The sequence below is a fragment of the Diplotaxodon limnothrissa genome, linkage group LG5, assembly GCF_057381915.1.
Source record: "Diplotaxodon limnothrissa isolate DT_005_m linkage group LG5, D_limnothrissa_male_GT1.1, whole genome shotgun sequence".
NCBI lineage: Eukaryota > Metazoa > Chordata > Actinopteri > Cichliformes > Cichlidae > Diplotaxodon > Diplotaxodon limnothrissa.
In genome coordinates this window covers 13,895,637-13,922,793 of record NC_140600.1, presented here as the reverse complement: position 1 = coordinate 13,922,793, position 27,157 = coordinate 13,895,637, and the positions used below count along the sequence as shown (strand labels likewise).

At 39.3% G+C, this 27,157-nt stretch overlaps 2 protein-coding genes across 2 annotated transcripts; both read right to left on the bottom strand.

Moving 5' to 3' along the window:
- Positions 1 to 5,586: 5,586 nt before the first annotated feature.
- Positions 5,587 to 6,969, bottom strand: drd5a (dopamine receptor D5a). The gene has a single exon (XM_085353104.1). It carries the CDS (start codon positions 6,967 to 6,969, stop codon positions 5,587 to 5,589), a length of 1,383 nt encoding a protein of 460 aa, XP_085209230.1.
- A 3,079-nt stretch (positions 6,970 to 10,048) lies between these two features.
- otop1 (otopetrin 1) lies at positions 10,049 to 17,953 on the bottom strand. Its single transcript, XM_085353093.1, has 6 exons — positions 17,423 to 17,953; positions 17,090 to 17,226; positions 16,674 to 16,732; positions 16,331 to 16,461; positions 10,894 to 11,798; positions 10,049 to 10,219 (listed from the first exon to the last, which is right to left on the bottom strand). The coding sequence occupies exons 1-6, from the start codon at positions 17,805 to 17,807 to the stop codon at positions 10,049 to 10,051; spliced, it is 1,788 nt and encodes a 595-aa protein (XP_085209219.1). The 5' UTR covers positions 17,808 to 17,953.
- Between the last annotated feature and the right edge of the window lie 9,204 nt (positions 17,954 to 27,157).

Here is a 27,157-nt window from a genome sequence, read left to right as displayed (position 1 = left end):
AAATACTGGCAACTACTTTTCCCCCTTAAAAGTGTATATTCTTGTTCTTGTATTTTTTGAGTATTTCCTGTTCTGTCCCTCTCCTTCAGAGAGAAACTGTTTGTACTGAAACCACAAACACTCCAAACTGAGTCTTGCCTCAACATCACCTGTTTTGCTCTGCCCACGTGAGAGTTTGTGCAGGACCTGGAGCCTTTTGGGGAAATAGACACCAGTCAGTCTCTGCATTCAAGCTCACCAGAGTAACTCAAAACCTCAGACTGCGTCAGAGAGAGGAAAAGGATGGTATGGCAGCAACAGTTAAAAGAAAGTGTCAGAGAGGAATGTCTGATCTTCAAAGTTGAACTGTTCTAATACAGGTATGCAACAGTGTTTTGGTGATTTTGAAAGAGAGCGCTTCTTTAACAATGCAGTTCAAAAGACAGCCTAAGTCTTTTTTTTATCTCAAGAAGAAAAAACATGCAATTGTTAAAACTTTGGTGGAGTTGAAAGAGTCATTGTCTGAGTGGAACATGACAGTGTCGGTATAGGACGAAAAGTGAAGGAATAAGATGGAGAGACATTAATATTAGTGAGATTTCACTCAGAAATGTTATACTGATCTATATGTTCAAACCAGTCTACTGCACTCTTGGGGTAGACGAATGCAAATTATAGTCTCCTAGAAAAATACAGTCAAACTTATTTCAAGCCCACTCTACCCCGAGGCTAACTCAGAACTGAGTCACACTGGTATCAATCAGTGACTTCTACCAGCTAATCATGGTAGCAGACCTAAACAAGCATCGCACAGCATAGCCTTTCTTCTTTAAATTAAAAAAAAATAAAAAATCATGATATTAATTCCTGCCAAATGTTACCTGTGCTCACCTCCTGGCTGTCACTTGTCATGTCCAATTTCCTTTGGCGGGTTCCTGTGATCACGCAGCTACCCTGAAGTCTCGGTGGAGAAATTCCAGTAAAAAGCATCAACATTGCATCATGCATTTTCTTTTTGAATCTTTTTTTGAAGAAGTTTGATGTTCACATCAGCTGCTAGATAAACACTGTTTACCGCCGCTGCAAATTTTCTGCCATTTATTTTTATTGTTGTTGCACTCTTTGCTGATGTTTTCCTTGTAAAACATGCTTGTAGCTGTTTAATATTTTCAAAGGGAACACTTTTTTCTTCACGTAAACAGTGTTTGAAGCAGTGACACAGTCAGCCATGTTTTTCAGTTTTAAAAAAAAAGTCAACAAAGCTGTGTAGCTTGATACTTAATTTTCGACGTTTTTGGAACTTGTCCATGATTTTGAAACTACCATCTGTAGGTAGTGATGGGTTATCCCATAATACAGGCCAGGTTTGAGTTAGGGTAATTAAAGGGCCCTTTTACCCTGCTTGCAGCTCACACCATTCAAAAAAGGAAAAGAAACAACTGCCTCTTCTGCTTTTTCTAAGATGACTGAAATCTTCTGAAGAATAAGGAAAAAGACATGCTGAGAACCCAGTGAGGGAGTGAAATGAAAAAAAAAGTAGTGTCTACTTTCTAGCAAAGTAAAAAAGACAGATTCGAACAAATCTCTTGTAGCGGTGGTTTTGAATGTTCTGAATGCGTGTGCTTCATGTGGCTGGCTGCATGTGCGTGTGTGCGTGCGTGCAGAGTGATTTTGATGAATGTGTCCTGACGGATGGTGTAACCCCCCTAAAGCCTGCCTCTACTTCCTCTCCAGCTCTCCTGTCATGCCTGCATATCGAGGTCAAACCACCTTTCAAATCTGTTCCACACTGCAATGGCACAGCACAGAGAATGAATAAACAGCTCGTAACCTGGAATTCTTCTACTTCCCTGTTTTTCACTCATTTAATGAATGAATGCTTAAAAAAAGCCTTAATTTTTTTTTTTTTTTTAAAAGACATCAATTTTGTGTCATTACTCCTGTGTCAGTTCAAGTAAATGTCATGACCCAGGAAATCTGACATCAAAACCTCCTACTTTAATTATACCCCTGATGCAATTAATGAAAAATGAAGGGTCAAAGTGCATCACTCCTTAAGCCCTGAATATGATGGTACCAGTCACTGCTAAATCATCAGTCAAAGCCTGATGTGTTCTTGCTGAGGTATCACCTACTTTCCAATTCTGTCAGAAGCAGCCTGTTTTATCAGTCCCCTCCTGCCATCACCCACCTTTCATCCAAATGAGAGAAACACTGACCAGCAATGGGAAGGAGGTGGTAGGTTAGTATAACATTGAAGAGTAGCCTCTGGGCTCCAGTTATAACAGGCTTTCTTCTCAGTGTCATTTAATTGTATTCCCCTGGCATCTGTGTGAAATTTTCTCTTATGAGGGAACATAACTTAATTTCTAACAAAAAAAGAAAAGAAAAATGTGTCAAGGGAGATACTTTGCAGAAGAACAGCTGTGTCATTTAGAGCGCATTTGGATTGGACGTAGATTATTTTTTCCTCCATCACTTGAGTTATAACTTTAGGTTTGAGACATGCAATGAGGCTTTAAACTCCTGTTTTTTTTAGTGTTGTTGAATTATAAATTTTCAGCTATGTCTTGATAGTCTGTGTGGCCAACAAAAGTGTATATCTTTCCATTTTGTGCTATCATGTCTTACTTTATTGTAATTGTTAGCAGTTAATTCTACACTAAAAATGTTAATTCACTTATCAAATAAAAAAAAGAACTGCAGAGGAAATAAAATGTGACTGTTTAGACATCAAAACATCTATTTTTGAGTGGTTTAATTAATATTTGATTTATTATATAGCAAAATAAGTAATAGTATTTGAGCAAGTAAAGTAAATATAGTACTCATTATTCCACTATTTTCTTATATTTTACATGGGAAGCCTGTTATAAACTCGTGATACAGTGGATTGATTTAGATTAAGTAATTAAAATACAACTACAGCTTTTAAATTATTTTGAAGGCATGACTGACTCAAGTTAAATGCTTTTGCATATTTTTACAGCATTTTCTCTTATTTAGTTTTGGACTCCTCTAACGTCACCAGACTCAGACTATAAAGCTTGTGCTTTAAGCAGGTTGAAAGTCTTTTTTTTAAACTCAGTTTTCTTCCTTTTCAAAATCTGCTTGTATTACCCACAATTTTACCGGCTTCAGTTTTCTCAGAAATTTGAATGTCTGACGCCAATAATGGCAAATAACCTCAAGCATACATGGGTAGCCCCGCATGTTCTTCTGTTTGCTTGTTTTTTTTAACTTGGTGTCTTAAAGTGACACCTCAAACAAAACTCACAGATGTCATGCAGAATCTGTTTGCGTCTCCCTGCCAAGAGACAAAAACGTTCTTTTTTTAATAGGTGGGTTACAGGAAGCTGCTTACCAATGTAGAGTTCCCATTTAAGTACACTGTCTAAATAATTCTTCCACCACTGGCAGCATAAATCAGGTAATGAATTACAGTGAACAGAACATCTTGGGTTAATATTAAAAATCTGAGTTCATACAAAGTAAAAAGAAAGTTTTCAAAAAATGCAAATGAAGTTATTTGGAAATTAATTATCTTGTGTTTTCTGTTGTACATTAACATGTTGCGGTAAATAGCTTCCTTGTGGTATTGCAGATTTAATATAGAAGACTGAGGAATCTGAATTATTGCCACAGACTTTCTTTTGTTGATGATTTATACAGCTATGATATGCATTGTGTACTCTCTGGCAGTCATTCCATTGTTAATCCCTCCCTATTCGCATATTCCTTTGGCCAATACTTGTCACTCATCATGAAGCCTAGTAAAGCATTGAACCCGAGGTTGATGTATCCAGAATCCAAAAGTCAATTTTAGACAAATGATTGAGTTGGAGTGCATCAGTCTAGATAACTGTGGCAAAAAGGAGCATTTTCTGTTTACTTGTGCCAAATGCAGGGATCAAACCATGAAGGGATTTTCACATAGTGGGTTTTGTCTTTTGTTGGAAAAAAAGGCTAAACTAACAGATGTTTCTGGCAATTCAAACTTTTGCTTCAGATATCATGTTATTTACGATGTCTAAACATTGATTGATTTCTACATTAAATAAAAATATTGCTTTACTGAAAAATAAATTGTAAGTACAAAAACGAGCTGCTTCGCTTCCATGTTCTGCTCTTTGTATTGCCTTACCTACACAACTGTGACTTCAAACCTTTCTTCGTGTGTAATAGAAAATACACCAGCTGGCCAAACCTGTGGAAGACAGGTCAAATCAAGTCTTGGTGGGGCAGCAGCTTGTATACCATGCAACCAAGTAACCACAACGTTCTTCATTTTGAGTGCACTTCTGGTGCATGTCATGTCCCCTCACTAGCTGTTTCTCTGCCAACACTTCCTGTCAATCTCAGCTGTTAAGATGTTCAAAGAATGCAAAATACCAAAAGAAGAAACATGTCAAAAGAACGGGTCAGATGTGGATGTGCATAAGAATGAACTCACTTCCTGTTATGCTTAAAATAAAATTCTCCAAGCTGCACAGAAACCACCTGAAATCCCGTTAGCATGAATATTGGGTTCGCGAAGATACCAGCTCACTCTGATGCATGACAGCATTTTATTAGACAAATGATGACACACTTCACTGTTTAAAGGACAGTAGTATACATTCAGATCAGGTCATCTGTACAGTACAAAGATAAGAGAGAAATGTGGGAGAGGTGATGCATGACATCCAGTTGTGTTGGGCCAATGGCCACACATGTATTTAGGCTTCTATAGTAACATTTCCTCTAGCTGACATGACACTGCACCCTTGTTGTGTCTATCAATGCTCTCCTTGAAGTCTTTGGTCAATCTTTCTCCTTTTAGTTATTTCAGTCAGAGTTGAATCGGGCTCATAAAGCAGAAGCATTACAGTAGTTTTGGCCTCAATGAGAAATAAATGATCACAAAAAGTAGTAATGCACACAGATTCCCCTTTTTTGTATTTATAGCATTAGATTATGTGATTTTTATCATCCAGGCATGTTGGAAGAGTCACTGGGGTGGTGCAGTGGCAAAACGCTTTAATACTGCATTTTGGCATTGTGTAACTTGAATTCTACAGGACACATTCCTTTTATGTCTCAAAGCTGTTATTTGAATAAGCTATAAGGCTCTGAAATAACTGCATTTGACTGTCTTGGTTTCACTGTCTGTAAGGCTTTCCCCCAGTTTTCATACTCAGTGGAAAGGCGAACACTGGATACACATGAAGTTATTAAGCAGCAAAGAGTCTTGTTTTTACAAACACTTTCCCTCAGTCATGATGGACATTAGACGATGATGCCATTAAAGCCTCTGAGTAAACAACAGCTTTAGCAACACTGAACCTTGAACAAAGGAACACAGACTTCACTTGTCATTTAAATAAACACCTACACATCAAATTTGTTTCAGACAACAAGACAACATCACATTTCATGTCAGGTTGGCCTTGTGGCTGCAGAGACATGCCCCTGCTTAAGTGTACTTTAGAGGGTTCCAAGACAGCCCTGAACCCAGAAGCAAGGGCTGCTGCACAGAAACCTCCTGTGAAGAGGCAAAGAGCTGAGTGAACAATGAAATTATTATCAATACATCCAGTTACGCACGGGGAGAGACAAGGTGTGGAGTCAGTGTAATCCATTGGGTGTGAATGGTGACACCCTGTCAAGGCTGATGTCTGCCTCGCAGTCCTCCAGGTCACAAACCGAGTCGGTGGCGTTTTCGTGGTTGTGAGAAAATTGTGAAATCCTGTCGAAAGTCTCCTCATGCTCGATACATTCAACGACATTGGGGATCATATTCACATAAGCGTTCGCGATTTCTTTGTGGATGAGGGTATCTTGGTTATACGACACCAGCTCGTTGCTGATGTTAACAGTTTCCACTGGCGTGTTGGAGCAGAAATAGCGGCAGCCCAAGAGGCTGGCGAAGGCCTTCCTGAACTCAGCGTTGAAGGCGTATATGATGGGATTCAGGGAGGAGTTGGTCCAGCCGAACCACACGAAGACGTCAAAGGTCGTCTCGCTTACGCACGGAAGACCCGCATCCCGGTCTGCCGCCGGCCTGTCGCAGAACGGGACCATGCAGTTTAAAACGAAGAAAGGTAGCCAGCAACACACAAAGACACCCATGATCACCGACAGAGTTTTGAACACTTTGGTTTCACGTTTAATCGACGTTTTCAGTGTGTTGTGGTGTTGGCACTCTATTCTGTTGGTCCTGCAACTTTGCGCATGTTCTGCCGCTCTCTCCAGAGAGGCTATTCTTCTAATTTGTATTTGCGCAATCCGATATATCCTGGTATATGTTACAATCATAATTGCCACTGGGATATAAAAACTTATCAAGGAGGAGGATATCGCATACTCTCTGCTCAGACTGGAGTCGCAGTTTTCCTCTACCTGCCTACTTATGGAAGAGTTGTGCGCCCCAACCATGTCGTCACCGCTGGCTTTGTGCCAATTTAGCTGGACCGGTATGAATGAAATGAGCACAGACAACGTCCAAGTGATGCTAATCATAACAAAGGCAACTCGCTGGGTCATTTTCCTCTCGTAGCGGAAGGGACTGGAGATGGCCCAGTATCTATCCACGCTGATAATGCAGAGGTTAAGGATGGAAGCGGTGGAGCACATAATATCAAAAGCAACCCACACATTACAGAAAGTGCCAAACGGCCAATAGCCAGCTACTTCTGCCACAGCTTTCCAGGGCATAACCAGGACGGCTACGAATAAATCCGACAGCGCTAGGGACACGATGAAAATGTTGGTGACTTTGGTCCGTAGGTGCCGAAAGCGCAGCACCGCGGAACACACCAAGATGTTCCCCAGCAGGGTCCATAGGATAAGCAGAGAAAGCAGACAGCCCGTCACTGTGCGTGCCACCATATCCCTTCTCCCGTCGCTTTTTGCCTCAGTTTCAGTACTGTTCCACATAATCTCTCCGAGGGGTGCCCGCGCAGAGTCAATACCCTGCACTGACGAGAGATACTTTGCTGGATTCTCCATTTGCTTCTTCAAGTAAAACTGAAGTCCATTGCTCCGTGCGCGGGGACGGGCTCAGTTATCGGCCAGCCATCGTTTTGTCCCCAATGATCAGCCTGGCTGCCAGCCTTATGTGGAGTGCGAAACAGAGGGAACGAGACAATTGCGCGTGTTAAAAGTGAGCCAGGCGACGTGTCAGGTGCGCTGAGGGGCTGAAACGCAGCACGTAGTGGCGGGCGCATGTTGCAGCCTTTACGGTCGGATCGTCTGACCTGGCTTCCACTTTGAAGCTTTCTGCACAAGATATCCTGAGCGTAGCGTGGGTAAGGAGGGAGTCCCAACACACTAACTTAGCCAGGGCTGTGCGCATACACTGACACTGCTGTGCGTAACACATGCATGTTACGCACAGCCGTCCACTGCGTCGGGACTGGGTAGAGAGCATTCGGTATTTTCAGGGATTTTTTTCTTGTGTGTGTGTGTGTGTGTGTGTGTGTGTGTGTGTGTGTGTGTGTGTGTGTGTGTGTGTGTGTGTGTGTGTGTGTGTGTGTGTGTGTGTGTACTCCAAAGAGAGCAATTACAAACTTCCTATCAGCTGCGGGTTTTCATCCAGTTATGGATAGTGTTATAGCCTGGTTTATATTTAAGCCCTATTATTACGACAGACTTCAGAGAGACAACACTGTGCATTTCTGTCCAAGTCCAGAGAGAGCATTTACAATCTATATTATACACACAAAACTACAACATACGCCCATGAAGTGACAGTGAAAGAACGGAGCCTTACTCGTAGTCTAACAGTGCAGAACTGTCCGTGGTGCTGAAAGCTGAGAACCCCATCTATCTATCTATCTATCTATGTAAAATTTTCAGTGAATAATGAAAATAATAAAACCCATCTAACACACCTTTAGGTAATATGACAGGCTACTTAGATACTTTCATTGCGTTTGCCTTATTAATTAAAAAAAAGGTAATTTTCAACTATGGAAGTTTTATCTTTTCTTTTTTTTCGGTATTCTTTTGTCTCCCGACGGCAGCGACTGAAGGTCATAACCCACCCATTTAGCCGAGTTGTCCGAACAGGTGAGTCACATTCACACTCCTAGGGAGCATGTTAGGCCGGGAGCTGCACTGCGTCGTCGTGTGCCTGTGCAGCAGACTCGCCGTTTCCGGCTTTGAAACGTCACGGGTATTTTTAGACGCCTCCGCCTGCCTGTCAAATCGTTCTGACACAACGTTAAAATCATCCCCCGACGCTCAATGCCATATTCTCTGAAGTAGCATAAACATAAGCTCGTGATGCCATGTCAGGAGACAACCTGTGTCCGACACTGCATTTCCTTTTTACGCAGACAGCACACGTTAGTTATCTATAGACGGGTTGGTGTGGAGGTCGCTGCAAAAGATGACTGATATTTTGCAAAGTGTATATTGCGGATTACTATTTCCAATTTAACACCAAACTATAGGACTTCTATTTTGAAGTCACAAATAGAAGCACAATTGTGCAGTTCTTCGTTGCTGTTGGTATGCTTTGCAACTTTGTATGTCTTCAAATCTAAATCTATCCTATCTTTATCACTTATTTTTTAAGAAATCGTAAAACAGTCATTTAAATGAAGACCATCAGGCAGTATCATTTGGATAGTCCAAAGCAGTCTCAACAAAAGACATAAATACGTTGCGCCATCCTGTGGTGCGTAGGCACACTGCATCTGTTACCCTTCCAGACTTTTATTGAAGAGTGAACAGAGTGTGTAGCAGGTTAAGCAACACGACATGACATAAAGATAGTTCTTGTTTATTTCAACAGGAAAAAGATATGAAATTACAACTAACTTTAGACATCATTTCTCAATAGCACCATTTAACTGAAATTTCACAAAATCATAGCGCACCCTTTAAATGATTTTGGTCAGTATAACAGTATTTACTAAGATGGCAGAAAAATCTGCAAAACAAAACATTTTGCACAACTTGGCACATATTGAGAGCACATACAGTATATGGCACCAGGCTGAGAACCTGCTGAATGTCTAAGATTATTTGGTGATCTGATACAAACTAGTACAGTACTATTATATATCTGTGGTTTTAATAGAGGAGAAGCAAGTGTTGTCATTTATATCAGTGTGATGGTTTTCATTTCTGGTTCTTCAGATGTAAACATCAGTCCGCAGTGCCATGCAGCAGTTGTCACTGCAACAGTTTGTTTTGCAAAAATCCCATCCTTATGCACAATCGTGTTAATGCACATTAGTTCAGTGTTATCAAGGTCCAGAAGAGAAGCCTTTTTTAACACAACTTCTTGATTAGTTCAACAGAGCAGCAAATGAGAACGCAGTAAGACACTGAGGAACCTTAAATGGCTGAGAAAGGGAATTAAGTGCTACATCTGAGAACTAATATCCAACTCAAAAGATGATTTAATTTGTTTGTGCTTAGATTGGCACTTACAACTTAAGTGTTCACTAACCTAACTACTTAGGCAAGCAAATGAGAACCTTATCCATGTAAAGTATGAACATTTTAAATGCAGATAAAGTAAGGATCAGGTGGTACACCGCTGAGCTTGTAGCTGTTAAATACAGTACTATTGGATATTGAAAATAATGAGTGTTTATGTAGTTCCTCTGCAGTCTTTTTGTATATGGTAATCATGTTGGTAGGGTGTTATTTTATAATAGTAATTGTGTTTTCAGTCACTAATATGAAATAATATAGAAAGTGTATGTCAGCTAAAGCATATATTGTACATGATCCACCTGTTAGAAACCCCACTGTAATGTTACTACAATATAAAAAGTACAAAGAACCCTTTCTAAATTCATAAAACCAAATATTTTTTTCATCACTAGCTTTAACAACCCTTGCATTACACAAGCTAATTCTTTAAGGAACCAGGTCTAATAGGTTTGTCCTCCTCTGCAATCCCCACAGTGAGGGATCAACATTTGTCTCCACAGATTACTTTCAAGTCTGTTGGACTGTGATCCAGACTGCCTCCTGAATGGTTGACCTGCGCTGTGACACACTCTCGAGAGCCAGTGGTGACAAGTGTTCGTGTGCATGTTGCCATTGTCAGTCATCTGCTATTTTGTCAGACTCTGGAGAACACCTCGAAGAGGGAGGCAACTGCATGCATGCGGTAGAAAAGGTTCAAAGGGATGGCAAAATTGAGAACTGTGCTCCATATGCTGAAGCCATATGTCTCCTCTTCCAGTCCGTTGTCATACTGTGGCCTGCAGCCAAAGGCAGAAAGAATCCACAGCTGAAATGGAAAAAAGAGAGAGCTCTAATTAGATACACCTGAATTCATATACTTTTAGCTACTTAGGGGCAGAACAACAAGGTAGAAACACAACAGTGTCATTTTATAAGGCTTAAAGTTGCCTGTTTATATTATTATATTTGAAATTCAATTAGCCAAAAATGCTGTAATTAGTCTCTATTACCTCTATTTTTACTTTTGCTACCATCACTCCTGAGGAAAATATCTCAGTGCTCCACTACCTTCACCACAAGCTAGTAACGTCCTCACTTTAGTTATAATCTCAGTTATAGCTAATGATTGTTACACGTCACATAACACTTAATGGAGAGTTTTGTATCTGTTGTTGATGAGAGTAGTGAAACTAAACCAAAACAATACAAATGTGGCTTAAGCATATTAAAATGAGGGTGATTGGCATGGAATCCCTCTTTGTGTTTACCACTATGGCAATAGTGAATAGCAAATATATTAATTACAGAAGCTTAAAATGAACAAATAATAACTTTTGACTTTTGGGAGTCATCCTAGCAAAAAGAAATGAACTTCGCATTTTGTTGGGTAAAATACACTTAATCAAATGAAGTTTCAAATGGTCAGTAGATTTTACATCAGCTCGATCAATTCCACCTATTAAAAAACTAATCATCACAGACCAGTTAACCAGTGCTTACCGAAATGTTACACATAATAAGGAAAACAGCAATATTCTTCAGGATCTGCCTCTTTATATTTGGGCGTTCCACTGTTTCGTTTCCCACAGGCGCTGGCACATCTGAATGTTTCCGTGGGCATCCATAAACCTGCTCACTCTCCTGCTCGCTCTCAGTAGAGACACAGCTCCTGTCTGGAGATTCAAAAGTTTGGTTGATGATGCCATTGTACGGCGGAGCGAGAGAGGAAGTGACAGAGAAGACTTCTGGAGCAGCTGGTAACTCTGGGTCCTGCCTCTCTCTATCCTCTTGCTGGCGATACAAAGACTCTATGATGAAGAGATTCTGGACATATTTCTCCAACACAATAAACAGAGAGTAGACCAAATTTGTCCAGCGGTAAGGAGGGTTGCTTCCGGTGCTTAGCACAGACACTATGCTGCACCATGACATGAACCAGGAGCCAATGGAGGATCCAAACAGCACCTCCGTGTCCAGCTGTCTTGACGGGTTCTTGGAGGTGTCCAGCGGCATGTGGTTCACTCGGTATATAAGCAGACCCGAAGCACCGGCGCAGCACATGACCGTCAGCATGACGATGGCATAAATGTAGAACATGGAAACGGCTGACCTTCGCATCTGGATTGACTTCTCTACATGAGTAACGTAGACCACCAGTATTCCGATACTGCTGGCCAGGGCAAGTAGACCCACAAGAGGACCTAAGATCAAGCCCCGGTTTTTGGCAACCTGCCTTTTATGGTTTGAAGTGAGGTCAATGGTGCGTCCAATATTTCTCCACATCACGAAAAGCAAGACAGAAACAAAAATGTGGTATTCAATATTGAAGGGGTAGAGATAGTAGAGGCTGGTGGCGAACATGGAGCATGTGCTGGTGGTGCAGTTACATTGTGGTTCTGAGTACTCTGTAAAACAGTTAAAAATGTGGGCAAACACATGAGGTACAGGGAAATAGAACAATAAAAAGAAGCTGACTATGCCAGTGCTGTCTTACATTAGTACAGCCTGTCTGTTTTTTAAGATAAGAACAAAATGAAAGACATGTTAAGCAATGATACTGTTCTGAAAGCTAAATGTTAGAAATAATTTAAATGTAAAATAGAATGAATAGTAAATCTTTTACAGGTTGACAACAACAACAAAATGGATTATATTATCATTAAAAACATAAAGATACACAATAATCATTCAGATTTCACACTACAAGTATACACACATATGCCATAACAGAATGTCTATCTCAAGGTTTAATATTGTCTGACTCAACATCAAACATGGCATGTGCAGGTCAGATAGCAATGTACAACCCCAATATAAAAAATGCTGGAATACTGTGTAAAGTGTGAGTTAAAATTAAATACACATTTATTATTTCATGAAAAAAATATTTGCTCATTTTGAATTTGATGGCAACAGCATGTCTCAAAATAGTTGGAATAGGGGCAACAAAAGTGTGGAAAAGTAAGTAGTACTGAAAAGAGACAGGTCAACGAACATTTTGCAACTAATTAGGTTAATTGGTAACTGGTCAGTAACGTGATTGGGTAGAAAAAGGACATCTTAGAGATGCAGAGTTTCTTTCTGTAAACTGTATCTAGAAATTGTGGAACAAATTTAGAATAATGTTCCTAATAATAATGAAGGCAAAGGAGCTTGCAAAGAAAAGCGTCTGGACTTCTTTAAGTTGCTTCTTTAACTTTCAAGCAACTTAAAGAAGTCCAGACGCTTTTCTTTGCAAGCTCCTTTGACTACAATGACCTGGATGACTGAGAACCTTCACAGACAATAATAATGAAGATTTTGAATATCTCATTATCTACAGTACATAATATCATTAAAAGATTCAGAGAATATTGATAAATCTCTATGTGCATAAGACAAGGCTCAATTTTGGATTCGTCTGATTTTGGGATGCTTCCAAAAGGTCACATCCTTTAGTATTATTAAATAAATATTATTAAATCCTTTTTATGAGGCATTTTTTGAAAACATGGATGCTGCTTTCTCCAGGTTAAAGAAGAGGGAGACAATCCAGCCTGTTATCAGTGCTCAGTTTAAAAGCCTTCATCTGTGACAGTATGGGGATGTAATGTAATTGGCAGCTTGCACATTTGTAAAGTGCTGAAAGATGTATATAGGATTTAGAGCTACATATGCTCCAATCCAATCAATATCTTTTTTCAGGGAAAGCCTTGCATATTTCAGCAAGACAGCTAAACCACATGCTGGATCTATTACAGCAGCATGGTTGCACAGTAGAAGAATCTGGGTGCTGAGAATTTCACCAGTTGAAAGCATTTGCCACATCGTGAATGAAAAAATATGATGATGATTCAGGACTCTTGGGCAGCTAGAATGCTATATAAGATGAGAATGGAACAACATTCCTCTCTCAAAACTCCAGCAGCTGTCTCCTCTGTTCCCAGATGTTTATGGACTGTTGTTAAAAGCGAAGAGGATACTACGCAGTGGTAAACAAGATTCTGTCCTAACTTTTTTTAGTCATTTAGCTGCCCTAAAAATTCAAAATGTGATAATATTTATATTAACATGATATGTCTCAGTTTAAACATTTGATTTGTTTTCTGTGCTCAGTTTAAATGAAATGTGGGTTGATAAAATTTGCATATCATTGCATTCTGTTTTTATTTACATTTTACACAGTGTCCCAACTTTTTAAAACTTTAAATCAGGCTCACATGAAATAACAGAGTGCTCTGTTTAGGCTTATTCCTCTCTTTCGATTTTTAACCATAAAAATATGTTTTTTTTTTGGGTTTTGAGACAAATTTTAAGCTATTGAATTTTTACTAATCTTCTCTAATGAATGTGTTGATATCCTTGTGCTGCCCTAAGTTATACTGTACTATGACAGGACATCCCAACTTTTTGGTTTGTTGCAAACCCCTTTTGAGTGCATGTGGTTTGTGGAAGCTGTAGCATATTCACATTTAGAATAGAATAGAATAGAGTTCAACTTTATTGTCATTGCACATGCACAGGTACAGGGCAACGAAATGCAGTTTGCATCCATCCAGAAGTGCTTTAGTGATATAGATATATTACAATATATATTAGCAATAATATAGATATGTAAGTATATTACAGAAATGGGTCTATTTATATCTCTCAGCTGGCCTGGGAAAGCCTTGGTATTCCCCCGGATAAGCTGGAGGAGGTGGCTGGGGAGAGGGAGGTCTGGGCCTCTTTGCTTAGGCTGCTGCCCCCGCGACCCGGCCCCGGACAAAGCGGATGGGGATGGATGGATGGATGGATGGATGGAAGGATCTATTATGGTATGTTATAATGTACACGGTATGAAGTATGTTGTGAATATTCTATAACTATAAGTATGTACAGGCTGTAGTGAGTACAAGCTATGTACAGGCTATGAACAGGATATAAATATGAAAAACTATACAGAATATGAAATAAATAACTTTACAGAAATCTGAGATATATAGTTATACAGAAATGGGAACTATGCAAGTTGTAAACAGTTGTAGGGTTAAAAATTATCGTATGTACAGAATGATTATTTACACAGAGCTATACAGTAGTGCAGTTAAGATAAGTGAGATATGTGGATAATTTCTACAGAGGCTATATAAAGTACTAGTGGTTGTGAGTGGTGGTTCAGTCCATGTTATTATTGTGTGTTTGAGGGTACAGTTGTCCATTGTGTGTGTGTGTGTGTATGTTCAGTCCATGAGTTTGGGGTCTTTGATGATTTTTCCCAGCCCTTTTCAGACACCGCTTCCTGTAGATGTCTTTTATGGCAGGAAGTGGTGCTCTGGCGATGCGCTGGGCAGTTTTCACGACCCTCTGCAACGCCTTCCGGTCCGAGGCAGAGCAGTTCCCGTACCAGACTGTTATACAGTTGGTCAGGATGCTCTCGATGGTGCAGCGATAGAAGTTCACCAGGATGTCTGAGGACAGGTGGTTCTTCCTCAGAGTCCTCAAGAAGAAGAGGCGCTGGTGAGCCTTCTTGATCAGCTTGGAGCAGTTGGTCATCCAGGTGAGATCCTCTGAGATGGATTGTATTGAATGCTGATCTGAAGTCTATAAACAGCATTCTGGCGTATGTGTTGTTGTTGTCCAGGTGTGAGAGGACAGAGTGCAGTGCAATGGAGACTGCATCCTCTGTGCTCCTGTTCTGGCGGTATGCGAATTGGTGGGGGTCCAGGGTGGGGGGGAGACAGGATTTGAAGTGTGCTAGGACCAGCTGCTCTAAGCACTTAGTGATGATGGGGGTGAGTGCTACTGGGCCGTAGTCACTGATTTATCCAAAATTGAGGAAATAATAATAATAATAATAATAATAATAATAATAATGATATGGAAGGAAAAAACCCAGAAGAATAAAAGTATTATTCTGTAGAGACTTGTAATTCTCTTTATTCAACAACATTTGTTTTATGATTACTTCTGACATCTTGTTGCTCGGTTTTACAAGACTACATGAATTTCAAAGCAAAAGATTTCTTTTAAAATTTTGTAGCCTCTCAACCAGTATACCACCCACTGTACTTACTGGTACACCCCCTTTTAATTTGGAATTTAAATATTTCTTCTTCTTAATATATATATTATTGCATTAATTGTTGGGATACCTTATCTCTTAATATGTTTTATGCCTTTTAAGCCCTTTAAACCTGTATTTGTGACACTGAGCTGTACAAAAAAAAAAAAATTGAACTAAATTAAAAAAGTGATTTTTATTTATTTATTTTATTTATTTAATGATGAAAATGCCAATATGTTTTTGTGTGTGATTGTTTGTTTGCGAGAGAAAGAGAGCAAGCAAGTTTCTGCTTTTGAGTATTTATTAATCATATTGTATTCGTTTGAAATTTCCTTCATTAGCTGAATGCACGTCTTGTACACTTCCTATGGTTACACTGTTGCCCTCTAGGTCTTAAGCCCCCTCCCAACTCACCTGCTCCTGGCCCCCATCGCCCCCCCCCCCCCCCCCCCCTTTCCCCCCGAGCCCACTACTATGGTCATGCACCCTTTAATTAAAAAGTGAACAACAATCAGGGTGCAGCCAGCCTCACAGTCAGCCGGATATGAAGAGGAGTAGCAGAACCCCTCAACCCTAAGCTTAGATGTATCAGTTACTGTAATTGCAGTACCCTTGGGACTAAGCAGCCTGGGGACAAAGCCATCTGAGGTCAAGTGGGGGGTTGCCAAAGGAGGTGGTGGTGGCTGAAGTGTGGGGAAAGGACTGGGGAGGGGGCAACAATATGTGTCTTCTGAAACCTAATAGAGAGACATTCGACACAAACAAGACCCGCTGAGCAGCCAGGCTTACCTCCCTTGCACTTCCAAGCCCTCCTCTCTTTCCCTTTTCTTTCATCCACTGAAGTGAGTTCTCAAGCGGACTATTGTACTTTTCTTCTAAAAACAAGCCTGCAATCGACCCCCGGGTCCTTACCTGTAGTGAGGTTTATGAGGCCCAGGGCAGAAAGTCTCCTCTTATGGTTGTTCAGGAAGTGTTCAGCCTCTGACATCACACCACTGCACCACAGGAGGATGTTGGTAAAGACTGCATGGATTACACCAAATCTGAGGAGACAGCAGTTGAAAATAAGACACCCGATCACCTAACAGCAAGTATAAGTGACAGGATTTAGCGGTGTTGTTGAGCTTGTTTCATGCCATTGATTAAAATAGAACTATGAACACATAATTTTCTTATGATTTGCAGGTGCAAAAACAAACAAAAGAAAAAAAGGATATATTGACTAAAGGCCCAGGTTATCGCACAATTCACACACCTCTCAAATGTTTCAAAGCTCTTGATGACATCCTTGATGTGAAACCAGAGAAAATGCACCTAAATAAAACCCAAACACAAGTCTTAAAAAAGCTTGACAAAGTCATATCCAAAATGCAGTTTAGTGATTTTATCAAGCTTCAGAAATACACTTCATAATATACTAAGCACATACTTATTGTAAACTTAATTCTATTTATTTGCTTAAGTCATTGCATTTAAAGATTCCCACTGATATATGCAGTTACACTCAAGCGACATGGACAATGATCGGATTATACTGTCGCAGCAACGCTCTCTACTTGCCTTAACAACAAAGAGCACATTATTCTAAGATCTTGAAATAGTATGTGGGAAAAAAAGATACTGCTGAAAGAGTGTCACATTTTAAAAATTAAACCTAGGCTGTGCACATACCTGTGCCATAGTGTGAGTTGCGTGGATGACAGGATATACCACGAGCACCGCCGACACACAAGGTTGAAAACCAACATATTGCCCAATTCGGAAAGCATCCATAATCAGTGAAAGGAGTGCAAGAAGGGTCAAACCACCTAGAAAAAGAAAGTTATTGAGCGATATAATCAAAGAAAATAAAGTCTTTGTGACCACATATGTTAACATTCAAGTTCTCTTTAAGTTATGAAACAAACATATAGTGGTCACGCGCATAAATCCCTTTAATTTTCACACTAACGGAAAAAACTGTTGCATAAGTGCGCATTTGCCTGTTTAATCTCGCAAACTCGCCTCTTATCCAGCCTGAGGTGGCGTGTACATCTTTTTCTGGCGGCACGCTCTTTTGCCTGTCCCGTACCAAGATGTACCACATCATCCAGAGCAGCTGGAGGATCATGAGGCAGGTAGTGAAGGACCGCAGATCCTCTTCTTTAACGGAGGGGTTCTTGTTTGCGATGGCAAGCATCAACGCCGCCCCGATCAACAGCAGATTGGTCCCGTATTGCCCGCTCAGGAACTCCGCGTTCTTCTTCGGATAGTCTTCGGACAAACTGATTTTTAGTTTGCTGAAGATCTTCTTGTCCTGCTCGGAGCTGGACGACGACGAGGAGCTGTTGCTATACTTGTTCGGACACATAATATCCAGGCCGTTATGTTCCACCATGGTGAGAGGCATGTGCAAAAGGCGCAGTGCTGGGAGAAATGGAAAGTCAAAGCCGTGCAAAAGCCGTGCGCTATAAGTGCATTTGAGGGAGGCGAGACGTGTAACCTGTTGCCTCTAGGTGGGGATTCAGATGGATAGGTACCGTGCCAAACATGCATTCAATCTTCAAGATCCGGCTCAGTGGCCACGCATAGTTTGAATGGGCTTGATAGATGCCATTGTCATCTTGTAGCCCTGAAACAAATATCTGGTCGTGTACCAGGCTCGCTGAGTCACTGAAAAGTGAAGATTATGTTTCAGTCTTTCCGAGAACGCGGTCTTCTTGGAACTACCATACGTTTACAAAAAAAAAAAAAAAAAATAGCTGAGTCTGCTGTGCCAACCATTCAGCAGGCTACCTAAAGAAATAAAAAAAAAAAACTATGCGTGGGCTTGGCCACAATAACAGAAACAACTGAGCTGTGCCCAAACCCACCTCTTTAGAGCAGCTGCCAAACAGTCCGTCCAAGTCTGCTATCAGGTGTTAAGCGTACACGCCTGGATAAGATGAAAGAGAACATGACATTTCTCAAATCTGAGATTTTTACAGGCTGCAGGAGAGTGGCCTGTTGTGACAGTGACTTAAATCTAAGTGCTCCTAACACAAATCCACTTGGGACTGAGATGTGGTTAAAATATTTGCTTTCAAGTAGGTTTAAAAAGGAAGAAGAAGACGAATCAGATTTCAGTGGCCAAGTATACAATGGCTTTTTGTGAGTGGATGTCAGGGAGACCGTGTAGGCCATGGGCAGTAAGATCTCTTAAGGATATGACCGTGTAACCTATTAAATAACATCCGGGTGGACACACGCAAACAGCCCAGCAACAGAATAACTGCTCACACCGATCGCGGTGATTAATCTGATGCGATATTGTTTAACAAACAAATTCTTCTTAAATAAATATATAAAATGTAAAAAATAAAAACAAACAGCTGGTGTTTCTATGCAGACAGAACGGTGGGTTCGCAACGGCTCTCGTTAAGATTTAAGAGCCCGAGTTCATTCTAGTCAAGAAACATGGACTTCAAAATATTTTTCAAAACTAAATAAAACTGGATAAATTTGTGCATTTAGGCTCTTTCATAAATTTCACCAATAGTTGCTTTGATATAAGTCTAACATTTCTGAAAATTCACATTTCACCAGTTGCTGCCAGCAACATAACGAATCAACCTTTCCACGAAAGGTCTTTTAGTCTTATTTGCGAAACTGCAGCGCGCACCAGCTGACTACGGTGTGCGTCATATAGCCTAACTGTTCTGAAGCTGGCAATCAGTGAACTGAGGAAGACAAACTCCCTCTTTCGAGCCTTGTGTTTCTGATTAGCTGAGGTGTCCATTATCCTTTGGCGCAGGACTCGGGACACAATGGCATCACGAGTATTCAAAAGATGATCACGTCAGGGTCCATCTCATTTGCTGAGTGGACCAGTGATTTCTTGATTAGCGATAAAAACGCTCGACAAAAAAGAGAGTAAAATCTGTTCTTTATCTGGATACTTTAATTGGCTATTGAGCAGGTCTAAAGGTTTTGATTGAATTCCGAAATACTCATTTCAGCCCTTTGTTGATTGCTCGTCTGGATCCACAAAACAAAGCAAAGACCATTGAATTTCAGAGTAGCTTGAGGGAAATTCTATAGCAATAAGATTTACTGTAAAAGCCTCTTTTTAATATCTTTAAAATGTTTTTAAAAGCGTCATTTGAGATTATTGTGTGCTGCATTCTGGTATGGTGATTACTATTATTCTTTTTAACTCCACTACACTGAATTGATAGCTTTTAGGGGTCTCCTTTTTTAAGAGAAGACACTAAAAGGGGCCATTCTGATCACTCTAGACACATAACTGTATTTTCCCTGTATACTTGCATAAATGATTAAAATCTTGACTCCTTAATTGCTGCAGTGAAGAATGTCGTTATAATCTGAAAATATTAATTTTACCATCAACAGTATAGTTATAGCCCTGTTTTGAATCGTTACCCTGGACAAATAAGTCACAATAACAGTTGTTTAAAAAAAAAATTAGCAAGATTTAACCATTTCAAATTCTCATCTTCTCATATTTTAAAGTTACTGCTTCAAAAACTCAAAAAACAATGAACTGCCAGTTATTTTATTGCACTACAGTTCACCACTTGCATTATTATTTACATAACTCACATATGGTTGCCATAATAGGCCAGGTGAAAGAAAAATGGGTTATGATGTAGGGGGCTTTTAATCGAGTTGGTCCTAGACTCTAAAGTTAGGAGCTCAGTTTCAGTTCAAACTTTGCTACAATGGCTTAAACCTCTGATGTATGCTGCCGTGACTGGCATGGAGATGCTGGGTCCTTTAAGTCCTGTGGGCTGTGGATGACAGCATCACTGGCCTGGGCTTGTTCCGGGGGATGCTGCAAAGGTATAATAGGATCTTGGAGATCAAGTCAATGCATTTGGTTTCCTGAGTAGTTTTTTTGTGGTGTGGGCCATTATCCTCCTGATGGGTGTGACGTAACTATGGGAGGGTGTGCTTTGTCTGAGAAAATGTTTGTTTGGGTGGCATGTGTCAAAGTGCTATCCATATGAATGCCATGACCCAGCGTTTTCAACAAAGAGTGTTGCACTATAACAGTATGATCAATGTAATTCACTTCCACTGCTAGAAGTTGAAACGTTTGTTTAATGTTTGCATAATCTGCAATGATAATGCCATTATTTTATAGAATGTATTTCAAGAGACTCAAAGAGTCCTGACATAATAGGAAAGATTATTGTAACCACTAAAAAGCAAAAATATATTAGTCACATTAAAAGCAGTTCTAAAAAAAAAAAAGATCATTCAGTGTTTGGTGCTTGGACTTGACAATGGAGATTGACAGATGGCCTCAGAGCATGGAGGTGGAGCAGATCAAACAGGACAAGGAATTTAAATTGAAAGGGTTGTTAGACAACTAGGCAGTTCTGAATGAAATTCAGCCCACTATTGCTTTTCATGTGGTAAAAATGGTCTGAGCTAAAATGGATAGGTCAGTGTAAGTGAGCCTTAAAAAAGCATGTTTAATTTTCCCAGAAATTGTCTGCTGTAAATTTATTTTTACTTTACTTTTTACTGAAACATTCTACATTTGGAACATACATCAATTTATCTTATATAGCCACCATATGAATATCCATAATATTTTACATAAAGCATTTAGTGAGCTTGCTGCTACATGTGTTTACAAAAAATATGTGTAGAACACGTTTTTGTGTGTGAGTGTATCTAGTTTGTTAAGATTTAGCACTGTAAAATAATGAAGGGTTAGGGAGTGCACGCCTTATATTCTCCTAGTTAAACAGAAAACAGGCTGGCAATATTTTACTGCAACGAATATACAACATGCAAATATACAACAGAATACAAGATATAGTTTACGAAACTTCACAAATGAAAAAAACAACAATAAAAAAGGTGGTTTGACTTAGAACACTGACACAATATGCACACAGTACAGAATGTTAGGTTGACACTTACTCCTCTCGCATCAAGCTGGCCCAACTTTTCTGAAAAGTGAAATATTGAGTTTTCTCACCCTGTTACAGTTTTGTTGAATTGTCTGCAGTTGTTGGTCCTAGTTCTGTTCTTCTTACACGTTCATCCAAATAATAAAATAGATATGGATATCTTTTTTAAAACATTTATTTTTTACAAAACAATTTAAAAACAAATATAATTAAATAAACTAATGTCATTCCATTTTGAATACATCACAGAAACTCTACTTGTCAATTAAATATACCTCAAAACAAACTGGAAAGGAGAAATCAGATCAGGATTTTTATCCACTAGGTTACTGCAAACCCGAGTGCATAAAAAATATTCTATCAAAGAAAAAGAAAAGATAATAGTGCTTATCCCATATTTCCTTAGAGTAGCAGTTGCCAAAGACACTTCAACTGCAAACCTTTCACCATCTATGAATGTTACCGACATTAAATTATAGCACACTATAACACACCTAACACTTGCTTCAGCCAACTCATGAGTCCATTCAGTGATTAGACTGCAACAAACCTTCCTGCTCCTATACTATCCATCCATCCATTCGCTTCCGCTTATCCTTTTCAGGGTCGCGGAGCCTGGAGCCTATCCCAGCTGACATAGGGCGAAAGGCGGGGTACACCCTGGACAGGTCGCCAGTCTGTCGCAGGGCTAACACATAGGGACAGACAACCATTCACACTCACATTCACTCGCACATTCACACCTAGTGACAACTTAGATTAATCCATTAACCTATCCCCACAAGCTGCATGTCTTTGGACGGTGGGAGGAAGCCGGAGTACCCGGAGAGAACCCACGCAAACACGGGGAGAACATGCAAACTCCACACAGAAAGACCCCGGCCTGATGGAGGAATTGAACTCAGGACCTTCTTGCTGTGCGGCAACAGTGCTAACCACCGTGCCACCGTGCTGCCCTCCTATACTATATTATAATAAAATAAACTCAGTAAAAGATTGCAAATAACTTGTTGTGAGTTTTCAATCATTGCAGTTTGAACTCAAGTCTATGACTGCAAGAGTTTGGTTATCAGCATATGAACTAGAGGGGAGCATTTACTATTTTGTGAATTCACTTTAAAATGTCATATTTTTTTTAATGTGTTATTTCATGAGGACGTTTTAGTCACTTGCTGAAACAAATATATGGACGTGGCACCATGGAGGTAGGTTATATATTTGATTAATTTTTCTCGGTCCTTCCCTCTCATCAGCTAGTCTTAATTTTAGCATTAGCTAAGTGTAGCCCGGGTTGTTTTTTCAGAAGCCCGGAGTCTTTTGGAGTGTAATTTTTTCATAGTTAGATGCCTGGCTGACAACTGTATAAAGCAAAAAAATACACACAATATTCTAAGCACATAGTGCACACTGTGGGATTTTACGACTGTGCGTAAATCCCCCCCTAATATTGGTATGATCCAAGCTCAGGCACTAAGCGGGGCGGGGGAGCTGCTGCCTACGAGTGCGCTGTTGGAGAAACGCAGCCAGGCAGATAGAGGAGAACTGAAGTTTGACCAGGTACCAAAGAAAATCATTTGTACTGTACAAATAATGTAAATATGACGGTGTATCACAAAAGATTGATATCAAACTGATCGCTTGACCCATATTACGTTACTTGCTCTTCAAGTGAATCAACAAATGGCGAAATGAAAAGCCGAACAACAACAATGCTGTTTCTTTAGAGAGTCTTAGCTTACATGTGTGTTTATTTCATATTTTCAGTTGTTACCCGCCATGGCTAAATAAATCGGTTTCAGTAATGCACTGATATACAAGAATGGACATAAGGAGCTTCTATCAAAGAAAAAACTCTGGTAGTATTTTATATATTATGCTTTGTATGTTGTTCAGTATATTCCTATGCAAAACAAGAGGAACTTCAATACACAGCAGTATATTCACAGTTGAAACCAGATATTTACATACACTTTATGGAAAACACAAGAACATTTTTTTACTGTACAACATCAATTTAGAGTAAACTTGTTTTGTTTTGGATAAATAAATATTGAAATATCTTTTGAATTAGTTAAATGTCAGAATAAAGAGAGACAGAGCTGTCTATTTTTTATCACTTTCATCAAATTTAGGATGTACACTAAGTTTATTGTTAATTAATAAGAAAATTCCAGACGATTCCATTCTGAGCTGAAGAAGCTTCTGATAGGTTAGTAGAGGCCATGTGAGCAAATTGGTGGCACAGCTGTGGATGCATATAAGGCAAAACACAGAGCCTGTTTCTTTGACATGGGAACATCAAGAGATGTCAACCAAAACACCAGGAACAGAGTTGTGGAGCTCCATAAGTGTGGCTCAAGTTTGAATACAATTTGGTGCCATTTACAATTAAGAAATACAGACAGTTTCTCTCTTTACTCTTAAAGTTAACAAATATGTTTTTTATATTTATCAATCTAAAAAAATAAACATTTAGTCTGATTTGATGTTACAATTAAAAAAGTGTTTGTGTTTTTAATCTGAAGAGTATGTAAATATCTGGTTTCAACTGTATATTTGATGATTGTCAGCACAAAGAGGGAGAGAGAGGAACAGAGAGGGAGATGGAGAATGAGGACAGAACAGAGATGGAACAAGAGCAGGTGAGACACACATGTTAGTCAAATGGTTGTTTACCAAAAGCATCACCGTATCATAGGTACTCATGTATCTCGTACCTAGTGTTTCTTTTTAGGTTTGCTATTTTTCAAATTCTACATTTATTAAGTTTTGCAGGCTTGTTTGCACAACAAGGCTAAACAATTATATAAACTTTTCTCAATCTAAATAGTGGACTTTGGTAGAATTAAAAAATAAGTGTAGTGCAGGTCTATGATGATTTTTAGTGCTACTATCATCTAGTTCTGATTCTGGTTCTGTCTTGGTTAAATCCTAAGTAGTCCTGATTTTGAACTGTTGTGTCCTGTTTTAATTCTGGATCAGTTCTGGGTCTGGTTGAATTGGGGTTTAGTCCTCGTGTCTTGATACAGCCCTGATTTTGTTCTGCCTTGCTGCTTAATTAAAAAAAACTAGTTTAACGTGTCCTGCACATGTGATATATATTTTTCCCTATATGAAGTCATTCTTTTTTGAACAAAACTCAAAACAGAGCCTATTAATCTTTCAGTCATTTGTAACGTAAATTACTGGATCGGATATCGAAGAGAAATAAAAAATGTAATCTTTTCCAATAAATCAGCACCTCACAAAACTTGCGACGCGGTGAAACTCGGCCCATAACCGTAGCAGTGTGCTCACGTGATAGAGCGGCTGTGTGTATTTGTAGCCTCTACCAAACCGGCATTTCATCTCCGAGGAAGTGATCCCAGAAGTAAAGCAAGTGTGTAAGTTCATCTTTGAATGTTTGTAAAGCATTCCCGCGTTAAACTTAATAACCGATATATGGAGCGACTGCCTCTTTTCTCTCTCCCTCTCCTGCTGCTACTTCAATCATGAAACCGATCAATGATCAGCTGATCGGCTTTTCTGTCAAGAGTCCGTCTCTCTTGTTTGTTTTTGGCCCACTTTGCACCAGAAAGAGGAAAGCAGCAGCTGAACAACAGCAGCACATTTAAGCTTGATAAGCTGTTGTTAGAATTTATTTATTATTACTTTCTACACCAGGCTCCTTTTCTACTTAGCTGACAGCTGGTAACTGTGCAGGGGCGGATCTAGCAAAGTTTAGCCGGGGGGGCCGATAGGGCATTAACAGGGAAAAGGGGGCACAAAGACATATTTTCTTTCTTATTCTCATTTAAAATGTGTAGCTTTTAATAAATAATTATCTGAATCTTACGTAAATGTATAGAAGTCCATTACTATATATAGTAACTGTTAAGTCTAATATACCCTAGTAAGCTATAGTACTTTTTCCTTTGGGAAGGTACACAGCAAATTCAAAAGTGTTAAATGTTTTGGTGTTAATAGTCTTCTTGCAAAAGTAGAGTTAATTTTACTCTAAGCAGAGTCACATTCTTTTAATGTAACTCTGAGGTGTAAAATGATAGTAGTTAAAATCGAGTGTTAAAAATGAGTGTTTCTCTGTCAAATCTGGAGGTGTTACAATGGAAACATTAACTCTTGACCTCTTAACTCTGAACTCCTAGAGGGGCTATGACACCAACAGAGTAAATTCACAGACTCCGCCCCCAGCACGGCTCCAATCGGAGCTGAAGTGAAGCCGTTTCAGAACATTTTGCTCTACATATTTGAGTTGTTTGCCATGCTTGGTAAGTCATTTTTTCAAAGATTGTTTCAATTATTATTATGAGCTTTTACTTCTGTGGCTCTTTGGAGTTGAGACAAAGCTGTGTGAAAGGCATTAGCCATGTTGCTTGCTGATAGCATAATATTCTGTTTTAGCTAGCTGAAAGGTATTGTTTGCGGGCAAATACCACAGCCTTGAAAAAAAGCTTGCATGTGAATTTTCAGTCAAACTTTTGGTCAAATACACCTAAAACAATGTCTAGAATGTGAAATGTTGGTATAATGGTGCTACTTGAAGCCTGAAAATGATCGCCCATAAAAAACAAAACAAAACAAAAAAAAAAAACGAGCAAACAGCAGTAGCTGACATCCTGACTGGGTTCTACGGTAGCATTTAGATCCCTCCAGAGTTTTGTGCACACGGTTTAGGTAAAAATTAAAAAGGTTGAGGTTTTACATTTAGTTCAGTATTACCTGTTGCCTGTGTCCTTGTCTTTTGGGAAAATACTTTACACAAGTAATAAGAGGATTCCTTTTTTTTTTTTTTTTTTTTTTTTTACTGTGCTGCAATTGTTTACTGGATTATTTGTGCCATTAATTAGTGTCAACTAATTTTTATTCAATCTCCGCACAGGATATGCTTGTGAAGATGGAATATGGGGGAGAGCAGAAGTGCGTTGAAGTTCCACAAAGGGATGAATGAAGGACATGCATATTGTATTGAAGAAATAAGTGATGAGAATGCTGTTATTTGCATTTACCAGCTCACCTATGTCAGACCTTTTGATAAACACAATTCTAATGAAAGTGAGAACATGTATACTGTTACATCTTTCAGAAAATGTTTTGAAATTGTGGTGCACAGTTCAGAATAAATGTTTTCCAAAAACCATTGCATCTTTTTAGTAAATGTTTATTTCCAAAAGAAATTTCTAGAAGTTCAGAACAGTAAAATTCCCGCTTTTTAGAATGAATTAGAAGATAACTCTTACGTAGTTAAACTAAAATACTCTTTGAGAGTTAATATATAAACTCTTAACACCAAGTGTTAAATTATCAACTCCAGACAGATTTGGTGTTTAACACTACATCAGAGTTAACGTACCAACTCTCCAAAAAGAGTTAAATTAACACTCTCTGGTGTGGACCCATATAGACACTTTAATAGTGTTGAAATCAAATCCGACAGTGTTAATTTGGACATGCTGGATTTGCTGTGTACCATCTGTGCAGTCTGCAATTCTGTAGAAGAAAGATGTTGAATCTATTTAATTATTCTTGAAAAATAATTTATTTCTGTGCAATTTTTTTCCAACCTGCATCAAATTAAAGTTGATTACGTCGATTAAGAATCATGAGGTGGAGGGTGTGGGGTGGTTCCCTATTTTTTATTTGCTGGGAGTTTGCAACCCTATTAGTTAGGTTGCTTAATATTTCTTCTAAGTACTCTTTAAAATACCAGAATAGGAAGGATGGAGTAAGTTTATTAGATTGATCAGTATTGCTGAACTATGAAATATTTTGGGTGCAGTGTATTTTTTGCATACAGGTATAACAGAATAGCTTTACTTCAGTATGAACTTATACA

Excerpts from the sequence above, each read along its gene's own strand:
- drd5a (XM_085353104.1), bottom strand. The coding sequence starts at position 6,969 with ATGGAGAATCCAGCAAAGTATCTCTCGTCAGTGCAGGGTATTGACTCT.
- otop1 (XM_085353093.1), bottom strand. The coding sequence starts at position 17,807 with ATGCCTCTCACCATGGTGGAACATAACGGCCTGGATATTATGTGTCCG. Across the intron at positions 17,227-17,422 it reads CACCTCAGGCTGGATAAGAG|GTGGTTTGACCCTTCTTGCA; the intron begins GCGAGTTTGCGA and ends TTCTTTTTCTAG. Across the intron at positions 16,733-17,089 it reads CAACTCACACTATGGCACAG|GTGCATTTTCTCTGGTTTCA; the intron begins GTATGTGCACAG and ends GGTTTTATTTAG.